The sequence below is a fragment of the Bos indicus x Bos taurus genome, chromosome 16 (assembly GCF_003369695.1).
Source record: "Bos indicus x Bos taurus breed Angus x Brahman F1 hybrid chromosome 16, Bos_hybrid_MaternalHap_v2.0, whole genome shotgun sequence".
NCBI lineage: Eukaryota > Metazoa > Chordata > Mammalia > Artiodactyla > Bovidae > Bos > Bos indicus x Bos taurus.
In genome coordinates, this window is record NC_040091.1 from 70,968,369 (window position 1) to 70,991,574 (window position 23,206).

Genomic DNA, 23,206 nt, shown 5'->3' on the forward strand with positions numbered 1-23,206 from the left:
ACAGCCAGAAATAATAATATAAAGAAAAGCAAAAAGAACACTTCTATTAAAAAAGAAGACAGTTAAAAATCAGTGATCTAAATGTCTATTTTAAGAAGTTAGAAAAAAAGAAGCAAATGTAATCCTAAGATAGTAGAAGTCAGGGAATAATAAGGGAGAATTTACTGAAATAGAAAACATACAATAGAAAGAAAAATGACATAAAAATTTTTATTTTTTGAAAACATTAACATGATCAGCTTCTGGCAAGACTGATCAAGAAAAAAAGATCAGTGTTGTCGATAGCAGGAATGAAAAGGGGAACATTACCTCAGATTCTGTAGTCATTAAAAAGGAAAATTAAAGGATATTAAGTGCAGTTATTCCAGAGCATCCAAAAGAGGAAATACTTCCTAGCTTCTTTTATGAGGCCAGCATAACTTGGATACCAAAACCTGAACCAAAGATATTATAAGAAAGGAATATTTAAAGGCAAATCTCTTACATGATTATGGATATAAGAGTAACCCAGCAAAATATTTAAAATTCATCATATTATGTACTGAGAGCATATATTTCAGGAATGAAAGTTTGGCTCAACATTCAAAATAAGTTTGGATTTTTAAATAAAATCACTTACTAAATATAAATACCTATTCATGATAGAAACTCTTTGTAGATTTTTAGAATAGAAAGGACTTTCCTCATTCTGATAAAGGATATCTACAAAATTCTTCAGAAAACACCATATTAAAGGATGATATTCTGAAATATTTCTTTCCAAGATCAGGAATAAGATAATGATGCTTTTTAAAAATAAAAAAGAAACTTTTTATTTTGTATTGGGCTATAACTGACGAACAATATTGTGATAGTTTCAGGTGGACGGCAAAGGGACTCCACTGTACTTATATATGTATCCATTCTCCCCTAAACTCCCCTCTCATCCAGGCTGCCACATAACATTGAGCAGAGATCCCTGTGCTATACAGTAGGACCTTGTTGATTATCCACTTCAAGTATAGCAGTGTGTATGTGTCAGTCCCAAACTCTAAGAACGAAGCTTTTTATCACCACTTTTACAATATTGTATAAGAGGACCTATAATATGCAATAATGAACCCACTGAATAGAAGATATTAACAGTACATTTATCTGATAAAGGGCATGTGTCTGTAATATAGAAATAAAATCTACAAATGGAAAAAATATCTAAAAGTAATCCCTTTAATTAATCACATTAACAGAAGTAGGAAATTATATAAGCATTTCAACAGATGGAAAAAATTGATAAAAGTGCAACTCTTATTCATGATAAAAAAGAAAACTTTTAGCAAATTGTGAATAGAAGGGGATTTCTTTAATCTGATTAATGTTATCTACCAAAGAAATCTACAGCAAGCATATTAAATGGTAAACTACTGAATATTTCTCCCTGAAAAATCAAAAATGAAAGGCAGGGTGCTCATTATCACCACTTCTATTCAACATTGTACTAGAGGTCTTAGAAACGTGATAAGAAAATCGGAAGTGTAAATATAGAGAAGGTAAAAACAAAATTGTCATCATTTGCATTAATTCATCTTCCTACCTGCAAATTAAGATTATAAAATAGTTTGATACAGACATTCAGTCCTTACATATAAATGACTGTTTCATGCAACCAAGTACCCAAAGGGACTTCTTAGGGGAGAAAAGGAGTTAGGAAAAACTACTTCACAAAACTGACTTTTGTTTTTAATTATCTCCCTCTTAAAAACTCACTTTAAGTGGAGATCCAGGCTTGAGATAGGGTGCTAGGCCTTTTGTAACTGACGAGCAAATATACAGGGGGATGAGAAAATGTGAAGTTACTATTATCTGGTGAACACTGAGAACATTTTTCCACAGAAATGTGTTTGTCTAATGGTTCATTCTGCAGGATTTCATGTACAGTGTAGGGGAAGTAGTCTGCAAGCACTCTTAGGAGCTTGTGTATCCTCAGTAACTTCCCTCATAGGAATCTGCTTTCTTAGTTTAAATGGGGAAAGAAGAAGGAGACAATGGAATTCTTGGACTATTATTTCTAATTTGAGGGTTTCTTATAATTCAAAGATAGAAATTATCCTTTGAAGAGAAGGGAAAACACACTTGTTTAAATATCCCACGGACTCTTCCTCTTGAAATTTTCTCTCTCTGTCTCTACTCCTCTGATTATATAAATTTTGATATTAAAAGAACTCTGTCAAGAATTCATTTTTATAATACTTGTAACAGCTGTCCTTTTACATTTATATGGCTGGCTTGAAGCTGGCTTTTTTATTGCCTCCATGGTGTAAAAGACACACACACACACACACACACACTATGTGTAAAGCTGGCTTGGGACCTGTCACTTTATTTACTGCTCTTTTTTCCAACATCCCAGGTTTTGTTGCTATTGTCATTCCTAGTGTTCACCCCATCCTTGTGAGTTTACCCTTGAAAAACCTCTCTAGTATTTTACTGGGGTTTTGGAAGGGCATGAAAGTGGACTTGAGTTGAGTCTACTCCCTCTTTTGAAAAGCCAAGAGGTTGGCAGCATCAGCACCTGTGGAAATAAGGTGGAAAGTTGCTAAACATGGGAAGACTGGTTGAAATCTGTTTAAGGAGAACTGAGAACCCCAGGGAGAAGGCAATGGCACCCCACTCCAGTAATCTTGCCTGGAAAATCCCATGGATGGAGGAGCCTGGTAGGCTGCAGTCCGTGGGGTCGCTAAGAGTCGGACACGACTGAGGGACTTCACTTTCACTTTTCACTTTCATGCATTGGAGAAGGAAATGGCAACCCACTCCAGTGTTCTTGCCTGGAGAATCCCAGGGACGGGGGAGCCTGGTGGCCTATCATCTATGGGGTCGCACAGAGTCGGACACGACTGAAGCGACTTAGCAGCAGCAACAGCAGCAGCAGCAAAGAACCCCAGAACCCCCATCCTGCATGCCATTCCTGGGCTCTTGTTCTTTCCCTGCCCTAGCAAATACTGGAGGCCTGCTCTGGAACCCCAGGTGCAGCTGAGGCAGAGGTCCCGTAATGAGACGAGAATAGCAGGGTTAGGTGACGTCTGTGTGCTGAGTGTTGAGACTCCCAGCCCTCACCTTGCTCTGCTGCCAGAAAACTAGCAACAAGGCCTTTCCTCTCTCTTAGCAGGAAATTCGAGGATCTTTCTGTGAGTAAAGGGCGAATTCAAGAGGAAAGACCAATTTAAATGGCCCAGTCAGATAATCCTCAGGGTGACTGACAGTCAACAAACTCCACTCACAGGCAGAGAACTTTGAATCAGCTGTGTAGTCCCACATCTGTAAATGTGCATGAGCAACAGAGAATCCCCAGATAACTGGGAATCTGATCAGCCTCCACTGTTAAAGATGGAGACAAAAACGAACATAGGAGGGTCATGTGAGAAACAGACTGTACGGCTTCCAAAATCTTCATGGTACATGAGAGTTCATTAACCCTTTTCTCTATTTCTGTGAATGTTTTAAAATTCCCATGATAATTGTTATAGAAATGAGATTCTCATAGAGATGAAATATTGTAACAATAATAGCATTCTGTAAAAAAAAGGAACACTCAGATCTCTCAGAAACTAAAAGTATGATAAAAAAAAAAAGTAAAACTCAGTAAAAGTTTGAAATTTAAATAAGAAATCTCTCAGAAAGGACAAAAAAACAGATGGAAAAAAAATGAATTTCAACTCTGAATCCTATATCTAGTCAAATTATCAACCAGATATGAGGACGGAAAAAAAGACATTGGCAGAAATGCAAGATTTCAAGTGCCTTTTCTCAGGAAACTACTGGAGGGGTGTACTCCATCAAAATGTGGAGTAAACAGAGAAGTAAGACATGAGATACAGAAAGCACTAAATCCACTTTAGGAATATGAAGACTCACCAGGATGACAGTGAAGGGCCTTTGCAGGATGAAAACTACAGGCAACACATCCAGAACCTTGCTGAAATTTCCTCACGAAAGTGAAATTGAAAGAATGTCTAATGCATGTGAATCCCTTGGGAGGCGATCTAGACCCGAGTCCATGTGGCCCACTGCCTGGTTTTTAAATAAAGTTGCATTTGAACACAACTACACTAATTTATTTATACCTTGTCTGTGACTGCCTGCACACTACACAAAGCAGAGTAGAATAGTTGTGACAAAGATCTTAATAGCCTGCAAAGTCTAAATATTTTTTCTCTGGCCCTTTAAGGAAAAGTTTGTCGACCTGATCTAGAGATTTGATTTTATTTCATTGGTCCATAGTTTATGGTTGAATTAGTTATGTCTACCTAGGAAACAATGCAAATTGCTCAGTCTAGGGAGAACAGAAATTGGAGATGAGAGGAAACATAGCCTTGATTTACCGCCTGGTTTACCTTTGAATGGGCTTCCCTGGTGGCTCAGAGGTTAAAGCGTCTGCCTGCAATGCAGGAGACCTGGGTTTGATCCCTGGGTCGGGAAGATCTCCTGGAGAAGGAAATGGCAACCCACTCCAGTATTCTTGCCTGGAGAATCCCATGGACGGAGGAGCCTGGTGGGCTACAGACCACGGGGTCAGAAAGAGTCAGACACGACTGAGTCGACTGAGTGACTTACCTTTGAATATACTTACATGATTATAATAATGTAAATATCAAATATTGTGATAATTAAAATGACCATACGAGTGCATGGGAAGATGGAAAGGATGTGCCTGTGTGGTGGGTTGGGAAGAGAAAGGAGCTTAACCCTCATCTGTGATCGTCAGCGAGTGAATGTGTGAAGTCGCTCAGTCGTGTCCAACTCTTTGCGACCCCATGGACTGTAGCCTACCAGGCTCCTCTGTCCATGAGATTTTCCAGGCAATAGTCCTGGAGTGGATTGCCATTTCCTTCTCCAAGGGATCTTCCCAACCCAGGGATCAAACCTGGGTCTCCTGCATTGTAGACAGACGCTTTACCGTCTGAGCCACCGGTGGACAAAGTGTATCATCGTGATTTTGTTATTGCTTCTCACAGTGTTCCCCACTTTCATTTCACATCATTCTAGAGTTCTTTTCTGTTAGCCAGGCTTTTTTGTAGTCTCTTCTTCTTTCCCGGTAATTACTTGCTTCTTTATATCCCGGTTTCCTTCTGTTTGGAAAATACATAGTAAGTGATTGAAGGGGAAAATGTGTAGTTCTCCACTGAAAATTAACCCTCCACCCCACCCTACCCCCATCCTGATTTTTAAAAAAAGGTTTACATTTACAAAGATTCAGATGAAATTTTCAACTCTTAAAAAGATTCAGATGAAATTTTCAACTCTTCTAAAACCAGAAGGACACACCTGACTTTAATAGTTTTCTTAGCTGAAATTGTAGATGTTTTTCTTCAGTTTAACTTATGAGAAAAGATTATCTGATGCATTTTGTGTTCAACTTCCCCTTTAGTGGTTTATTTTTGTCTTTTTCTGCCCATCTGTCTACTAATAAAATGTGAAATAAAATACACCTGTATTGCTACTTCCCCATGGAATGACCCTTTTCTGTGTGTTAAAAGGTGGTCTTAATACTTCCTATGTTCCCAGATTATACACAGGACTCAGCTGAAAAATTAAAAAAAAACAAATCATAAGCCCTAAAACTAAAGAAGCAGCAGTGCTAAATACTAAGAGGGAAAAATCCATTCCTCTGGGGAAGGAGAAACAAAAGGCAGAGGAAGTAGGGGCTGTGTTTTTCATACAAACAAACGTTTTGCAGACTTTAAAAACCACACCTTTATACTTTTGATGAAGAAATCAAGAACACCTTCTTCTCACAATTGGAAAACAAAAAAGGAAAGAAACACTTGTTCAAGGCCCCTGTTCTGTTCTCACTTGCAGTAGATATATGTCACTCATCATCCCAGTCTAGTTCCTGTTGAGTAAGGACAGTCACAGAATCCTTCAGAATCATGTTCCAACAACTACATTCAGTCATGAAACCAGTATTGCTGATATAATTAGCAAAAGGGCACCAATTAATACAGATTCTGTCTGGTTCATAGATATTCCCAACAAAGGAACATTGCTAAGATACATTATTTGGCCTAACGTTTGAGTATTCTAAATGTGTTCTAAGAAAGCTGCATTCTAAAACTTCACTTGTTCCAAAAAACATTTCTACTTAAACCTACAAACATGGAAAGACAGGTATTTCTCAATAATTTTTTGTAGATATAGGATACTCTAAAGCTAAGTTGTGGTTCTGAATGATTTTGACTTCTGAATTAAAGTAGTTTTTGCTTTTTTTCTGACTCTTGATAGAATCTTTCCAGTTAAAGATGTACCCCTGGAGACTGATGACCTTTCTGACTGGCTCTATCAGCGTTTTATTGAAAAAGAGGACCTCTTATCGCATTTTTATGAAACAGGTACACAGAATCCTATTACACATATTCCTGAAGTTACTGATGGTTTCAAAGATATATTTTAAGGGAGATAACCATTTTTCAATTCTTCAGGCACCCTAAAGGAATCAAAGTATTTCCATATTTTAGAATTTCAGCTTAAAACTTTATTATAAAGACAAATAAATGCATGTGAAATTTATCCAGGCCCTTACTTGATCAGCCAGTGTGGAACAGTCAAATGATGAGTAAAACATCATACAAACATCAAGTTCAAGAGAATACAACTCTGTGGAAGACTGTAGACATACCTCTGTGATTATATGGTCTATTTTAAGAAATAACAAATATCATTCATGTTTTGATCCTGCACTTGATTGTTTGACCATCACCATGCAGTCATTTTAGATTATTTTTAACTGCATTTTCATGTGCTTATTCTTTTCTTTATGTGGAGGGATAACATTTACATTTTAAGTCTTCATAGATATAACCTTACTACTTTTCTCCTAGGGAGAAAAAGGTCTATTTACTCTAAGATACCTTTTCTGTACTCAATATTCTGTACTTTCTATGACAACTACAGTGAGATGAAAAACACAGAGAAGGGAAGGAGAAGAGAGGGAGGAAACCAGGAAGTTGGGGAAGCAGGAACTAACCAGCCTGGAGCCCCAGGCAGACCCCAGGTTTTCACAGACAGCCGTGCTGCATACCTGTTTCCAGAGCAACAGGAGTAAGAAGATGAAGAGAAACATGTCCCGGGTCTGAGGATAGCCGTGGGGTTTTAGATGAATAGAGGCCCAGTTTTCTTCCCATCTAGGCTTTTTGGAGACAGAATTAAAGTAGATATTAAATCAGTCTATCAAAGGTTTAATACTCATAATGTTAGTCGCTCAGTCATGTCCAACTCTTTGCAACCCCATGGACTATAGCCCCTGAGCTCTTCTGTCCATGGGATTCTCCAAGCAAGAATACCAAAATGGGTTGCCATTCCTCCTCCAGAGGATCTTCCTGACTCAGGGATCGAACTAGGGTCTCCTGCATTGCAGGCAGATTCTTTACCGTCTGAGCTACCAGGGAAGCCCCCCAGTAGTCATAAGCAAAAGCTGCTACTGTTAATTATCTTTAAGGCTTTTGTGTTTGTATTTAGGATTGTTTCACTTTATCCTCAATGAGACTCCTTCCTCATCTTAACTTTCCCACCCGGGGACTTTGGAGTCATGCATATTAATATGACAGCAGCAGGACGTTGTCTGTGCCATTAAAATGCCTAGTAAGGCTAGTTGAACAACATGTCCCTCTCTGCTGTTTTGCATTCCTTGATCTCCAGGATTTTCTTTCAGGATAAGACAGGTGGATGTATTGGGGAGGCCAAAAAGCTTGTTCAGGTTTTTCTATAAGATGTAATGTAAACCCTAACAAACATTTTTGGCAAACCCAACATAAGAAGGCATCAGGTGATTAAAAGGCCAGCAAGGTCCCTCTTCTTATTCATCTCAATCTCTTTATAATATTTGGCCTAAATAGTAGCAACAATAATAGAAACTCTTTTTAAGAAAGCTATTTGCATAACAGACCTTGAAACTTTAAAATGTTCTCTGTAAATTGTTTGTGAGAAGCAAATCCTCTTTCGAATCAGCTTACCCTAGGGGATTATCCTCAAGAACAAAGACTATTTGGAATGCTGAAGAGTGTTTTCAAGATGACCTTAGAAAATATTGTTCCAAAGTGGTCTAGCTTTCCTTTCCAGAAAAGAATTTAAAGACATCAGTTTACTTTATTTCTCCTTTTTATTTTTTTTATTATTGACATATGCCTTTTGAAAAAAGGAATAAACCATGTTGCCTTTTGAAAAGAGTATCAGCCATTTATGGGCTTCCATGGTGGTTCAGTGGTAAAGAACCCACCTGCCAAGAGAGAAGATACAGGTTCAATCCCTGGGTCAGGCAGATCCCCTGGAGAAGGAAATGGCGACCGCTTCAGTATTCTTGCCTGGGAAATCCAATGGACAGAGGAGCGTGGTGGGCTACAGTCCTTGGAGTCGCAAAAAATTTGGGCATGACTTAGGGACTAAACAGCAACATTGGTAATTTACAACCCCTTTTGTGGCAAAAACATTTAATTTGTAAATAGAAGAATTAGTATAAATTACGCTATTTTGAAAAAGAAAATATTTTTTGGCCACAAAGTTTGGCTTGTAGGGATCTTAGTTCCCTGACCAGGAGTTGAACCCGTGCCTTTGGCAGCGGGCACAGAGTCCTAACCACTGGTCCATCAAGGAAATTCTCTGGAAATTATTTAATTGATTTAATCCTGTGTCCTGGCCATTGTAGAAATCTGTAGGGATACAGTGGAAAACAAGGCAGCCATAGTGCCTGCTCTCCTGCAGTTTGTGTTCCTGCAGGAGACGGAAAGTAAACCAGTCTGTAGAAAAGAGAAAGGTAGATTGGAATCAATACAGACTGTGGAAAGTGCCAAGAAGGAAATAAACATGAAGATACCAGTGACTGGTGGGGAAGGGGAGACAAGACAGTGGTGTTTTTCTGATGTTGGAAAAATGCCCTGAGCCTGCCTTTCATGGAGGTGGAGGGAGGACTATTCTAGGCAGAGAAAAAGGCAAAGGCTCAGAGTTGGGAAAGGGCTCAGTGGTTTGAAAACTGTATCTCAAATGATATCTCTCTTTAAGAGCAAGAAGAAATCAGAGATGCTTTAAAAAAAAAAAAAATGCAGGGCTTCCCTGATGGTCTAGTGGTTAAAAATCCGCCTGTCAGTGCAGGGGACGTGGGTTTGATCCCTGGTCCAGGAAGATCCTATAGGTAGCGGAGCAACTAAACCCGTGTGCCGCAACTATTGAGCCAACACTCTAGAGCCTGAGAGCCCCAACTACCGAATCCTGTAGGCCTAGAGCCTGTGCTCTGCAACAGGAGAAGCCACCGCAGTGAGTAGCCCACACGTGGCAATGCAGAGTAGTCTCGGCTGACTGCAGCTAGAGAAAGCCCACAAGCAGCGATGAAGACCCAGCACCAAAGAACACACAGAAGCAAAAACAAACAACAACAGCAAAAATAACTCTAGCTAAACTAATGTTCAGCTTTTACTCTAGGACACCTCCCACCACAGGAAAACAAATGAATATTTCTGTTTTGTCTTTTAGGGGCTTTTCCACCTCCTAAGGGCCATAAGGAAGCTGTTTCCAGGGAGATGACCCTCAGCAATATGTGGATATTTCTCATACAGTCTTTTGCATTTTTGTCAGGCTATATGTGGTACAATATCTTTCAGTACTTTTACCATTGCCTGTTTTAGGAATTGACTTAGACTTGTCATGGTCACCATAGGAGTTTGGACTTTCCTAAGCGTGCATTATTTTACATGTGCAAATCAGAATATAAAAAAAAAACAAGCAAAGGAGATTGAATGGATGGATTAATATTTATCCCCCTTTGGGATATTTTTAAACTCTACTAAAATGAGGATCAATAATATAATGACCTGCTAATATGTTTTAATGACTTTTCATGTTTTAAAACAATACACTCTACCACCCACTTATGCAAACATCACATTTGGAGAAGAAGAAATCATCAAATCATCCTAGAAGACTATCTGAGAGAAATTCTGTTGCCACCAGATGTATGTGATAATCTTGCCCAGGCTCAGAAAACTGTGCGCGTCCGTTCCTCTTAGCTAGTCCTCTCTGCTAGGCAGCGCCGGGGCACGCCCTCACCTCTGTCAGCTCTGGCTGTGTTCCCAGTAGCCTCGAGGCGAGCTGGTCGGCACCTTCGAAGAGCTGCTTCCCTTTTGTTTGCAGAGACTCTGTTGTTTGCAGAGGTCCTCAACAGCTCCTGAGGTTCGGTGTCAAGCATGCCCCCGGGGGCAAAGCAGTGTCCAGAGACACATTCCGGTACTAGAAGGTGTTCTTCCAAAAGACCAGCTCAGTCCAATGCCGTGTTTACATGCATTCATGCTGCCCCTTGTATGGGGAGGGGGGGTTCACTTGATTTATCTTTTTGTATAGAAGGCATATCATAGATTGATAATTGTCTTTTACAAAATGCACTTTTATCAGATGCATCTACAGCAGAGGATTAGCACTATAGGTTGGAAACAGACGTGACCGTGATCAGCAAGTGAAATTCTTGAGAGGCTGCCTGTCTGTCTGCATGTTGATCTGTGCGCTGACGCTCTCCAGCGCCATCTGCACTGGGCACCACACCGAGGCTTCTGTCCCGCTCAGAGCCTTTGTTTTGTTTTGTTCTGTTTTCTTTCCATTTTGCATTTTAGCATCAAATGCATATGGGGATGGTTGAAATAAATGAAGGCATTTAACTGATCAAGTTAAGGTGAAATAGACTCATTTAATATAAGGAATATAAGAACTAGAGCCAGGCACTGGCTTCCAATGGTGACACGTTCTCACACGACACCCCCAGAACCCACGTTTGTTCCTTTAGCATTTCAAGGAGCTGCCCATTTCAGAGTGGCGTAACCAGGAGAGACCAGCAAAGAGGCTTCCCAGTTTCTTCAGTTGATCTTGGAGAGGATAGAGTCAAGTTCATACTTCTAGAAAACTTTTTTTTTTTATAATGTATCACTATATTTATGTGATTTACCTCATAGGAGAACCAAAAACTCCTCAGAAACTGCTGGCCCGGTGTCAACTGGTCACCCGCACTCCCAGTGTTGAGAGAGAGGTTGTGTTTTGGTTTGGGACTATAGGACTATTTAGACCCTAGTGAGTCAGCGTACTTATTGGTGATGAGCATTGTTGATTCCCCTGTTGTCACTAATTGTACAAATGACAATTTTGAGAAGTAGGCCAGAACCTAAAAGTAAGGGTTTATTGTTTTCTATTTTAAAATAAACCAAAAAAACCAAAAACTGAAAAGATGTGAATTTTCTCCCAGTTACTTGAGAAAGGCAAAGTAACCAAATAAAAGCCCCCAGCAGCTCCATCTTTAGGGTTAATTCAGTACAGAGGTCAAAGAATGATTGATTACCTGAAATACCTCATTGAATAGTAGACAGCTACTGGTGAAATGCAGAAGACAGTGTTACTATGTTTGGTTTGGTGTAGTGGGTGTTATAAGATGCAGTTTTTTTTGAAATCTGAGCGTTTTGTTCTATGTGTTTTACAGTGACAGTAATTAGGTAAAGCCAATCTCAATTAAAGGTATGAAGGATGATAGGAAGCTGGATAGAAACTTAAGGATGCTTCTGTTTGAGGCCCAGCAAACACTACTAGACAAGATGAATTGAAATTGTTCCCTTGAGAGATTAGTCAGCCAGCTGGGGGATAAGTAGGTCACTGTGGAGTCTGGCATGCATAGTCCTAGCCAATAGACCTTTTTCGTCATTGCTAAGCAAACCACAGATAGAGTGGCCAGTTCTCCCATCCAAAAGAAAAAAAAAGAAATGCACACGTCAGTGTGATTTAGGGCCACTTTTGCCATCACTGTTCTCCAAAGGAACCTAATATTGTGTAATGTACATGTCAAGCAGACTGTTCTGTAAGATGCTTTTGTTTTCAAGTGCAGTCATTTCGGCAGTCTCTAGAGTGAAAAATACCAACAGATGTGTGAGTTAATTTTTGAAAATAGATCTGTGAGTTGTAAATAGATGTATATTTGGTCTGCCCTATCCCTCTTTGATTCCTTATCAACATGTTCTCTCTCTCCTGTTGGCAGAACATGTTTGAGAGCATTGATAGTGCTTTCCCTATCAGTAACTGGAGTTCTGCTCACACTGGGGAAGGTAAAGAGAGAATCCGTGTTTTCGTATGGCAACCAGGGAAGCAGCAATATGCCACTGTACAGAACCAAATTAAAAGTCCTAATCTGTATTTTCTTTGCAAAGTGAGATCAAAGGATGTTTAGAGAGTATACATTTTTGTCAAGGGAAAAGAAAATAAAACTGTGCCAGTTTCTATGCTCGCAGCTTGTAGAATCTCAGCACTTCCTGGTCTCAGCTGATCTGCCTGGATTCACACAGCAGAGAGGGCTGAGATCTCCCTGCTGGATTTTGGTCTCCATGAGTCACAGTGATGGAGCATTGCTTGGCCACAGGCAGGCACAGTGACTCCAGAGATGACCACCCCAGCAGTTCACAGTTAACTTCAGAAACTGTCATTGGTGTTAAAAGATACAAATAGCGTGGAGAAACCTATATGCCAGTGGAAGGTAAAGAAAAATTACAGAATGGAAAATGATGTTTTGGGTGAGCAAACAAGTTGAGAATCTAAATAGTAGATTTTTTTTTAAAGCTAACTATGAATTCAAATCTGTCATTAAGTAGTCCTTCATATTACAACCAACCCTTAATTTTTTCCACGGGGAAAGACCTAGAGATTACCGGAGTTAATCCAGTAATAAGTCATAGTAAACCAAAAATCTAATTGTATTTAGGAGTTTGAGTCCTTATTCTCATCAAACTGTTTTACTTCTAGGGATAAGTATTATTAAAAAAAAAAAAAGATTTCTCTTGCCTATCTATTTATGACTGTTCATGAGTAGTGAAAAGATTTGGAAAGACAGCTTCAGGAAGAGGAAACACAAAAGCCTGAATAATCCATGGGCTAGAAAAGGAATCCATGAATAATCAAGAGCTGGTGGTATTGTCATTTTTTTTCAAGACTTTTTGTGAAAATGAAATGTTAAATCACCGAATGTAAACCTCAGAACATCAATGTAGTATTAATAGCATTTGGATCGGTGTTGCAATGCCTCTTCATTCTTTGTTCACGCCACTCACGTCTTGTGGATTTGTCTTGGTAATGTTTCTGACAATCATTTCCCTACAGACTGTTCTAAACTACTGGGACCTGGTTATAATTGTAGAAAGTTAATCATGGATAGTCTTATTGGATTCTTTTTATATTTAAGAAAATTTTATTTACATTGCTAAATAGGAAGTTATTTTCTTCATTACACTATAGGACTTCGCTCCAGAGTTACCATTATGAGTATGTCAGCTCTATTCTACAAAGGATGGATAAAAATGGGTAGCCTTATTTTCTTGCAGTGTAGTGCTGTGAATTTTACATCTGTTAACATGAAAGGCGAAGTCAGAGCCACCCTGGGCAGCAAGTACACTGGTTTATTTTCTGAGACAGTAGAGACTAATACGTTTGGGACCAAAACCACCAAAATCGAACATTTTGGGGTCACAAAGGGGCCAGGTGTTCTCTGGAGCGGTCACTGGTTGGTGCTTCATTGCAATCATTTTACATTGATACCCAACAGTTAGGACCTGGACCCTGGGAATAAGCTGAGGGTGCTGTACTGTTGGGGGAAGGTGACTGTAGTCATACAGAAGATAAAATAAGGGTTTTTCTGCAAAATTTCCATTTGAGGATTTTTACATTTAATATTTTTTTAAAACAGTTAAAAGAGCAAAAAAATATATAAGTGTAATCTAGTTGCAAGATATGCACACATACGTTGAATGGCTTTATTTTTGTTGTGTAAAACTGTTGAACACATGACTGTAATGCACAAATTCTTTATGTGTAAGGGGTCTGTGCATTTTACAGTAACTCATGTCATGATTGGATAATGAAACAGTTATACGTTGAATCGCCGTTGTTGTGTTACATGCTTTCCTTTTCTTTACAGTTATTACAGAGTTGTATTTATTTTATACAGGTGGATTTTCATTTTCCTGATGCCATAATGTTTACTTCAGCTTGTTGACCTGTCTTTCTTTGTCTATCTGCATGTTGTAATGTATGATAAGAATGAATGTAAAGGCTGTGGCAACTGTCATTAAATTTTGTAAAGGGCTGGTCACTCGTGGATCTATCTGGTTTATGAATGCACTTGGGATTATTTTAGTAACCAGAATCACCTTTTCAGAAATTTAGATGTGAACACCAAAAGAAACATTTTTCCCAACAAAAATTAATTGCTGGTTCTATTTTTTTTAATCTAGAAAAAATAAAGTTGATTTTTTTCAAGTAAAGTGCTTTTAATTCTTAGTAGTGGGAATGGGGTGTTTGTATTTTACTGGAGAAATTTAGGCATTAACATCTGTGGGCGTGTATTATGGCAGTTGGATGCTGAGGGCAAACTGAAAAACCAAAAGAAAAAAACATTGTGCTTCCTTCTTTGGTTTTAAACTGTTCCCCCCACTCCTTCCCCACTTTCCCCATCCAGTGGTGTACTGGTAAATGTTGAATAGTCTGCTCTCCTAAAAAAAAAATTCTGTATACAAATATACATGTTTGTTAAAATTTTGCTGATAGCAAAGACATATAACACAGCTAACAGATAATAATAAAATATACTTTATTGTCAAGTCCATATAGCCAGTTCATTCTCCCAGGATGCTTTAATTGATTTTTGCTGAACTCATGTAGCCAATCTATGGTTGCAATTCGGCCATGATTTGAAAAATGGAATTACATCATACTTACTTATTTCTTAAATATTGTCACTCAATCTGATAAGTGATCTGATAAAGTGTTTCTTCAGTTCAGTTGCTCAGTCGTGTCCGACTCTTTGCGACCCCATGGAGAAAAAATTGTTTCTTACCCTTGTGCAAATTATTGTCACTAAAGTGAACCACATTTGGCTTCATTACTCTTTGTAAGCTTATGTAACTTAATTTTAATAACAACTGTTTAGCAACTGCTGGCAAAATTTTAAAATTTAACAATCAGCTGTAGTGAGCCAGTAGGAGCTGTCTCCAGCACACCACTGTCCTGTACTTATTTTAAAATTTAACTGTTAGTGTTGAGTAAACTCACTGCTCAACACTAAGGGTCCTATTACTGACCCTAGCAGGGGCTTAATGGGTGGAAAGCATTAATATCAGTCCTACAGAGCATGCTTTTGTTTATTTTTTTAAGTTTTTTTTTTTAATGTGGGTCATTTAAAAAATCTTTTTCAAATTTGTCACAATATTGTGCTCTTTTATATTTTTTGGCTACAAACCATGTGGGCTCTCCTAGCTCCCTGACCAGGGATTGAACCCTCACACCCTACATTGGAAAGTGAAGTTTTAACCACTGGACAGCCAGGGGAGTCCCCAGAGCGGGCTTTTGATTTGAAGAATTTGACAACAGCAAGTCTTTCCTCAAGTGCATGGGAAGCTTGCATTTTTCTAAAGTTGGTCCTTTGCTTTCATTTCTCAAAACTAGGTAAACTGATAACAGGCATCTCTAAGATTCTGTTTTGAGCACTGAAAACACTCTTTGTTTAGATATTTGGAGAATATGTTTGATCCCACTGAAAACTTTTGGCCTTCCCTGGTGGCTCAGATGGTAAAGCGTCTGTCTGCAATGCAGGAGACCCAGGTTCGATCCCTGGGTTGGGAAGATCCCTTGGAGAAGGAAATGGCAGCCCACTCCAGTGTTCTTGCTGGAAAATCCCATGGGCGGCGGAGCCTGGTAGGCTACTGTCCATGGGGTCACAAAGAGTTGGACACGACTGAGCGAAGGGAAGATCACACAGTCTGCCAAACAAGTTAAACAGTTCAAGTTCGGTCTACCTCCTCTTTCCCTGTCTGGACTTAGGATGCTGCTCTGGTGAGGCTGTTGTTTCCCGCAGGGTGGTTTCTGTGGAAGATGAACAGACTGAGGACAGAGCCCTGAAAGCAAGTGTGAAGAACTCTGAGATCTATTGCGGACCAGCCCTATTCTTCATGAGTTGGGAACAAAAGAAAATCCATTGTTTTTAATTTCCACTTAATATGAAAATGTTTGTTTTTAGAAAATGTTTCTTCCTGCTGAAAAAGATAATGTATTTTTAAAAGGAAAAAATTTCCTCTTTTGGCTATAAGAAAAAGTCAGCTGTATGAGCATGTGTGACCATATCATAACATGCTGATATGGTATAAGTCAATAAATTTTTACCTCTCAGGACTTGGATAACCTTGTTCTTCACTCTTAGAGGCTTGGGAAACAAACTGAGTATCAGTTACCCAGATCATATTGAAACACACATGAATGGACTGTGGGAGGAGGGCTGGCTAACCACTGGAAATAAAACAGTCTCCTTTCCGAGTCAGCAAAATGCTCTTTATTAGCTGAGTAAACCCATTTTACAAAGGAAGAAACTGGAACTGTTTGGGTTTGTTTTTGTTTTTGTTTTTTTTGCTGGGAAGTATGAGCATATTACAAAGCTCCCTCCTGATTTTTCCCCCGGAAAATTTCTGTTGCCTCTCCTTGGAAAACTTGCTGCTTTTTAGGTGTGCAATTCATTCTAGAGGTGATGGTAAAGTTCTCACTGTTGAAGAGGGAGCTCTGGGCCATCCTTGTGATGATAGCTGTCTCAGTGATGTCGCTGAGAAATCACATGGCTAGGACACCTCCCCTAAAATATCAATTCTGCATCTTCATGCCTTTGTTTCATTTTTGACACCAAACTGCCTGAAAAGGTCTTTATCTTCAGTTCTTACCAGTTAACACTGAACACTATCAGGGTCAGCTGATGGATAGTTAAAGGAAAAGAAAATAGATACCTATAAGTTGGGGGAGTTGGGAGGGGATTGGAAGAGGTTGAAATACAAGGAAGAGGAACCCAGGAGTGTTAAAAGACAAAGAAAGTGCCAAAGTCTGCTGTCTACAAACAGGTACACACACCCCTGATCAATGAGGACCCCAAAGAGTATTCAGACACGGTTTAAGAAATCAACTTCTGTGTGAACTGTCCTCAGGCTGCCATTCCTGCGGGCTCACGTCTAAAGTATCACAGTGTGTAGTGTTAGTCACTCTGTGGCCCACCAGGCTCCCCCGTCCGTGGAATTCTAAAGGCAAGAATACTGGAGTGGGTTGCCATTTCCTTTTCCAGGGGATCTTCCCAGTCCAGGGATCAAACCCAGGTATCCTGCACTGCAGGTAGATTCTTTACCATCTGAGCCACCAGAGTAGTTTAGAGGAGCCCAGCTGCCGTTTTAGATACTCTGCCCTCTTGGCAGAAAAAAGATATGCCTCTCAGCCTTTAGGCATCTCCAGGATACCAAAACAAAGGGACAATTCAAAATATTGGTGACAAGGAGCCTCTTTTAATCAAGGCATCTAGGGCCCACAATAGGGCTTTTTCTCTTTCCCTGATATGTACACATCTTAATAAGGACAAAGAATGGCATTGGAAATGAGACATCTGGGCCTACATTGGATCTGTTGAACTCTGATAGATCTGGTGTGGAGCAGGGAGAGCAATGGCAACTTGGAGCACCCCAAAAAGCAGCAACCAAGACTTCTTTTGGCTTAGACCCAGGACTGGCACAATGTCACTTGGGCCACAGTGACTCACAGGGCAGTATGGGAGGGCCTACTAAAGGGTATGGATACCAGAAGGCATGGCTCATTTGGGAGCCATCTTTGAAGACCAGCTATCACAGTGAAACAATTCCTCAGCCATTTGAATAATTTAAGAATGCTACATGGGTCTAGAAGAACCCTCTCCCTTCTAAAAGTTTGGCCATAATTTCAATAATTGGAAATTTTTTGAGTCTGAATACTTTAAGAGGATTAGATCTGTTGATCCTTCACTCATTCATACAAATCACATTAATCAAAGGGACACCAATCTAAAACAATGGAGGTTTTGTTTGGTTATAATAGCCAGGACATGGAAGCAAACTAGATGCCCATCAGCAGATGAATGGATAAGAAAGCTGTGGTACGTATACACAATGGAGTATTACTCAGCCATTAAAAAGAATACATTTGAATCAGTTCTAATGAGGTGGATGAAACTGGAGCCTATTATACAGAGTGAAGTTAGCCAGAAGGAAAAACACCAATACAGTATACTAACGCATATATATGGAATTTAGAAAGATGGTAACAATAACCGTGTATACGAGACAGCAAAAGAGACACTGATGTATAGAACAGTCTTATGGACTCTGTGGGAGAGGGAGAGGGTGAGAAGATTTGAGAGAATGGCATTGAAACATGTAAAATATCATGTATGAAACGAGATGCCAGTCCAGGTTCGATGCACAATACTGGATGCTTGGGGCTAGTGCACTGGGACGACCCAGAGGGATGGTATGGGGAGGGAGGAGGGAGGAGGGTTCAGGATGGGGAACACAGGTATACCTGTGGCGGATTCATTTTGATATTTGGCAAAACTAATACAATTATGTAAAGTTTTAAAATTAAATAAAATTTTAAAAAAAAGATAAAACAATGGAGGTTTTGTTTGGGAATAATCTTCATATTACTTTTGGCGCTGATTGATGCATAACTCATTGGCCCTTACAATTTCAGAGCTCCTGGAACTTTAGAAATCACCTTGTTTTGAGATGGCACATTTCATTCTGGGACAATTTTGGTCCATTGCTGGTTGCATTAAATGACTGCTTAATCGAATTATGGGGGCTAGAACCAGGCCTTTTGATTTCCATTCAAATGTTTTCCTCAAAACAGCAGATTGCCCTCTGCTGGATTTGTTTTTAGTAAATGAGAGTTAAATCTAAATGATTAGGTATGCATGTTAAAGGGGGTGATGGACCTAAAGCCTTCTATAATTTCATTTTCCCCAATTTTAAACTGAACATAAGAGCTCCCAAAACCCTAGAAGATTACTTTTTAAGATAAGATATGGTCCCCTCAGCTGTTACAAAAATACAATTAACCACTAAAAAAGTTGGAAACCCATTTTTTTATCTTTTTGGATATGGATATGAAATGTATTTTGTTTTTATTTTTGCCATAGAGACTGCAACATAAAGAGACATTTGTTTCCGACTGAAGGGGATAGAGATTTCAGTCTCATGATGGTTCCTTTCATTTCTGAATTCCAGGTATGAAACTAGAAGCTGGTGATAATTCTTTACTAGCTCTAGTACCTAAATGTCCCTTCATCATGGTGGCCTCTGAGTTCCAGGGCTTGTTCAAGTAAGAGCCCCAGACAAGCAGTGGAACCAAGGACTCGTCAAATGAGTTTGATCAGCACCCCCTTTGACAAGGTTCTTACTCACTCAACCTCATGCTTGTGTTTTAAATGGGAAACTTTCAAATAGGTCTCTTCAGTGTTAAGTGAGATCATGTATGTGAAGCACACTGTATGAATGCTCAGTAAGGGAGGCTGCTTTATCCCACCCCAAGTAGGTTTAGCAGATGACGTAAATTATTCTTACACCTGGCTGTGCCTAAGGTCCAAATAGCTGGTTTGGTGCATAGGAATTTTATCACTATGGCATATGCTATAGTGCCCACTATCTCATTTTCCAGAGTCCCAGGGAAACTGAAATGCAGTTAGCATAGCCAAGCTCCTAACCTCACCTAGCCAGACTCTATCAAATTATCTAAGGCTCCAGACAGCAGCAAGAAACGGTTTTGTAGGCAGAGAGCCAATTAGAAAGGTGAGGAGGCTAGGGCATAAAGAAGAAATAGGACCTGCTAGACAGAAGACATTACATAGTCCTAATAGGGACCTATTTTTGCTTCTGAGACATGATGTCACTTGTGGTGAAGACCTTGAACTCATTATCAAAAGTGAGGGAAATAAAACTTCTAGTAGTTGGAAGCTACCCACCAGCCCACGGTTCTCTATGTATAATTCATATGATCCTAAATATAAAAGCGTGCTTTGACAGCATCCTAAAGATTTAGGAAGCTGCACTAATTCTGAAAACCTTTTCCTTTCTAGTTACAGTAGATTCTGAGGTTTGAACCTTGAGAACTGACATTTCATCTTCCAGTTTTAAGTACGGTATCCTCAATTCTTGGAAGTCTGGGTACCAGAAGGAAGTGGGCAGATTAGAATCAAATGTTGCTTGTGGTATGGAGGTGTCATGGTGAAGTACAGAGGGACTCTCAGCAGAGCTGAGACAGCAGGCATGGGTTTGAGGCCTGGCTCTGCTGAAGGTTGGAGGGGAGAAATGATAGAAAGGTGATGTTCCAAAGCCCAATCTGGCCCTAAAGGCCTTTGAGTTCCCAGCCAGATAGCCCTCAGGCTGTTCCGTCTACCATCACAGAACTTCTTCAGAGCACCATCGCCTGAAGGTAGAACTCCCTGAGAAAGAGGACAAAGGCAATGATAAGAGGATGGAACAGGTCTCTGAGAGGAGATTTGGAAATACTTAGAAGCCACCATCCGGTGATGACTCACGGAGATACACCTGTGCCTGCTCTCAGTTCAGTTCAGCCGCTCAGTCGAGTCCTACTCTGCGACCCCATGGACTGCAGCACACCAGGCTTCCCTGTCCTTCACTGTCTCCCGGGGCTTGCTCAAACTCACATCCATTGAGTCAGTGATGCCATCCAACCATCTCATCCTCGGTTGTCCCCTTCTCCTCCTGCCTTCAATCTTTCCCAGCATCAGGGTCTTTTCCAATGAGTCAGCTCTTCGAATCAGGTGGCCAAAATATTGGAGTTTCAGCTTCAGCATCAGTCTTTCCAATGAATAGTCAGGACTGACTTCCTTTAGGATGGACTGGTTTGATCTCCTTGCAAGCCAACGGACTCTCAAGTCTTCTCCAACACCACAGTGCCTACCCTGGCACAGCACTATTCAGAGAAGTCCTGATCTGCCTTCTAATGATGAGAACCTGGCTTTGTTTCCCTAAAGAACTACTGAAAAAAAGCAAGGGACTGAGCAAGTTCATGAATGTGGAATTTATAAAGCAGTTTCTCTTTAGAGGCAAAGATGTGGTCTCGTTGATGACTCAACCTGCAGAATCCATTCCATTTTAGATCAGGAATAGCAACTGGAATAAATAGGAGTCCTACCTGAATAGTGAGGAAAGGTGGTGTGTCAGATGAAGTGTTGACTCAGACTGACTTACCCTTTATTGAAAGAGGAGGGAGAGGAGTGACAGGCAGGCTCCCTCCCCCGCCCCACTGGGGCCACCTGTGGCACTGCAGGCAGGGATTCTAACACAGAGAGACAGCTCAAGTGCCAACCCGTGGGTTTTTCATTTAAAAGGTATTTATGGTTCAGGTGGGGGTGGCGAGGAATGCTGTTTGTGGGCACAGGACAGCTACAAAGAACCTGAAAATCACAGACAAGAAGCAAATGAAAGTAAAGGCCTTTGCTTGACTATAAGGTGGGGGAGCAGGAGAGCAGGAAAGTCTACAGGACAGGGCAGAAACAACAAGCACGGCCTCCAGGGAGCTCCCGCCTCACGTTCAGCTGGGCGGTCAGCGTGTTCTCACCGGCAGGGTGGCATGTGAGGCTGCTTCTGCCTATGTGACCCCTCCAGGGGCTCCAGCTCTTCCTGCCGACCCTGTACCCACCGCGCAGACAGCAGGCCCAGGACAGCCCTTCCTGCCCACTCTCACAAAGTTCCTTGCCCTCCCCTCCCTCAGGCGGCTGCCCTTCAAATCCGAGGACACTGGTGAAGGCTCAGGATTTTCTCCGTGGATCTATTCCCCCAGTCTGGGCTGGGGGACAAAGTCCTCCCGACAAACGTCACTTGGTTCTAGAAGCTTCTGTTTCTTTCCTTGACTGGCTGTTGTTGACGCATGTGTTCTACCCACTTTCCTTGTATGATGGACTCTTTGACTGTTTGGGGTTGTTGTATTTTTTTGTTTTAAAATTTCTATCGTATTTCTTTGGGAAATAGCAGAAGGAGTTTCTGTGATCCTGTTTTATTCATCTTTTTTTTTGCCTGCACTGGGTCTTCATGGCAGTCCATGGGCTTCTCTAGTTGTGGCATTGGGTTTAGTTGCCCTGGGGAATGTGGGATCTTAGTTCCTCTACCAGGGATAGAACCCACATCCCCTGCATTGGAAGGCATATTCTTAACCACTGGAGCAGCAGGCAAGTCCCCTATCATCTTTAAGCAGAAGTCTAACTGCTCAGCTCAGTTTTTTAAGGTTCAGTTCATTGGAAGTCTGCTTAGCTTACGCCATTTTCATGGCTGTTATTCAAAGTAAAGCACATCTGGGAAAAAAAAAAAAGGCATTGTATTTCCTATAGCCCAGGGAGAAAAATAATTTACTACCATATAAAGACTTAAGGGAAAAAAGAATGAAGGAGTTTTTCTTCTCTCCAGATAGGTGAAGTGAGATTCCAATTGCTGATAGAAGGAAGGGAAGGCTGAATGAAGCAACAAAGCCTGTTAATCTGGAAGTTAACAATTTCCTCAGTCTCTACCCCTAAGGAAATGACTACCGCCTAAGAAGGTTGGAAAGAATCCAGTGGCTATGCTGACTGCATTTCAGTTTACCTGGGTCAAAGGAGCTGGTAACCCGCCAAAGGCCCAGGTCCTTGTGAAAAGGTTTGGAGAACCTTAAAAGACCCACAGGAGTGAGGGGTGGTTACACTTAGAATCAATAATGAAACGAGTCCTTTCTTGCCACTAGAAGAATTCACAAAGAGGCTTGGATGAGCCTGTGCCAGGGGTGCCGGGCAAGAGATCACGACTCCGGGTGGGGCTGGACCAGCTGGCCCCTAAGGCCTGTCCCCACTGCACCCCCACCCCCAGGAGTCATTGTCGGTCACACCACACCAGCCGTGATAAAAGCTGCCACTGTGTCTGCATTTTCTGTTCTGCTCAGGGAAGGGAGAATCGATGAGCCCAGCTTGGCCAGAGGACAGGGTTCATTGCGCCCTCATCATTTGGAGACTCTTTCCCCCAGACTCCCATCAGCTTCCATGGTGGCTCAGACGGTAAAGTGTCTGCCTACAATGTGGGAGACCTGGGTTCAATCCCTGGATCGGGAAGATCTCCTGGAGAAGGAAATGGCAACCCACTCCAGTATTCTTGCCTGGAAAATCCCATGGATGGAGGAACCTGGTAGGCTACAGTCCATGGGGTCGCAAAGACGCAGACACGACTGAGCTACTTCACTTTACTTCACTTTCCCCAGACTCAAGCCGCCAGGCAAGGCCAGCTACACAGTTTGGGAGACTCAGTGCAAAATGAAATGTGGGATGCCCGGTTCAAAAATGTAAAGATTTTCT

The 23,206-nt window shown here is 40.8% G+C and overlaps 1 protein-coding gene and 1 non-coding gene across 6 annotated transcripts in view; both read left to right on the forward strand.

The window, feature by feature from the left end:
- The window catches only part of LPGAT1 (lysophosphatidylglycerol acyltransferase 1), a 142,198-nt gene extending 125,991 nt beyond the window's left edge, over positions 1–16,207 (forward strand). For all 5 annotated transcript variants that reach the window (XM_027565662.1, XM_027565661.1, XM_027565660.1 and 2 more), the window contains 2 exons: positions 6,259–6,365; positions 9,496–16,207. In XM_027565662.1, the coding sequence (XP_027421463.1) occupies positions 6,259–6,365; positions 9,496–9,647 (259 nt within the window). In that variant the 3' untranslated portion in view covers positions 9,648–16,207. The remainder of the gene's footprint in view (positions 1–6,258; positions 6,366–9,495) is intronic.
- Positions 15,586–15,657, forward strand: TRNAC-GCA. The gene has a single exon. It is a non-coding gene; the product is annotated as a tRNA-Cys (tRNA).
- Positions 16,208–23,206: the final 6,999 nt, after the last annotated feature.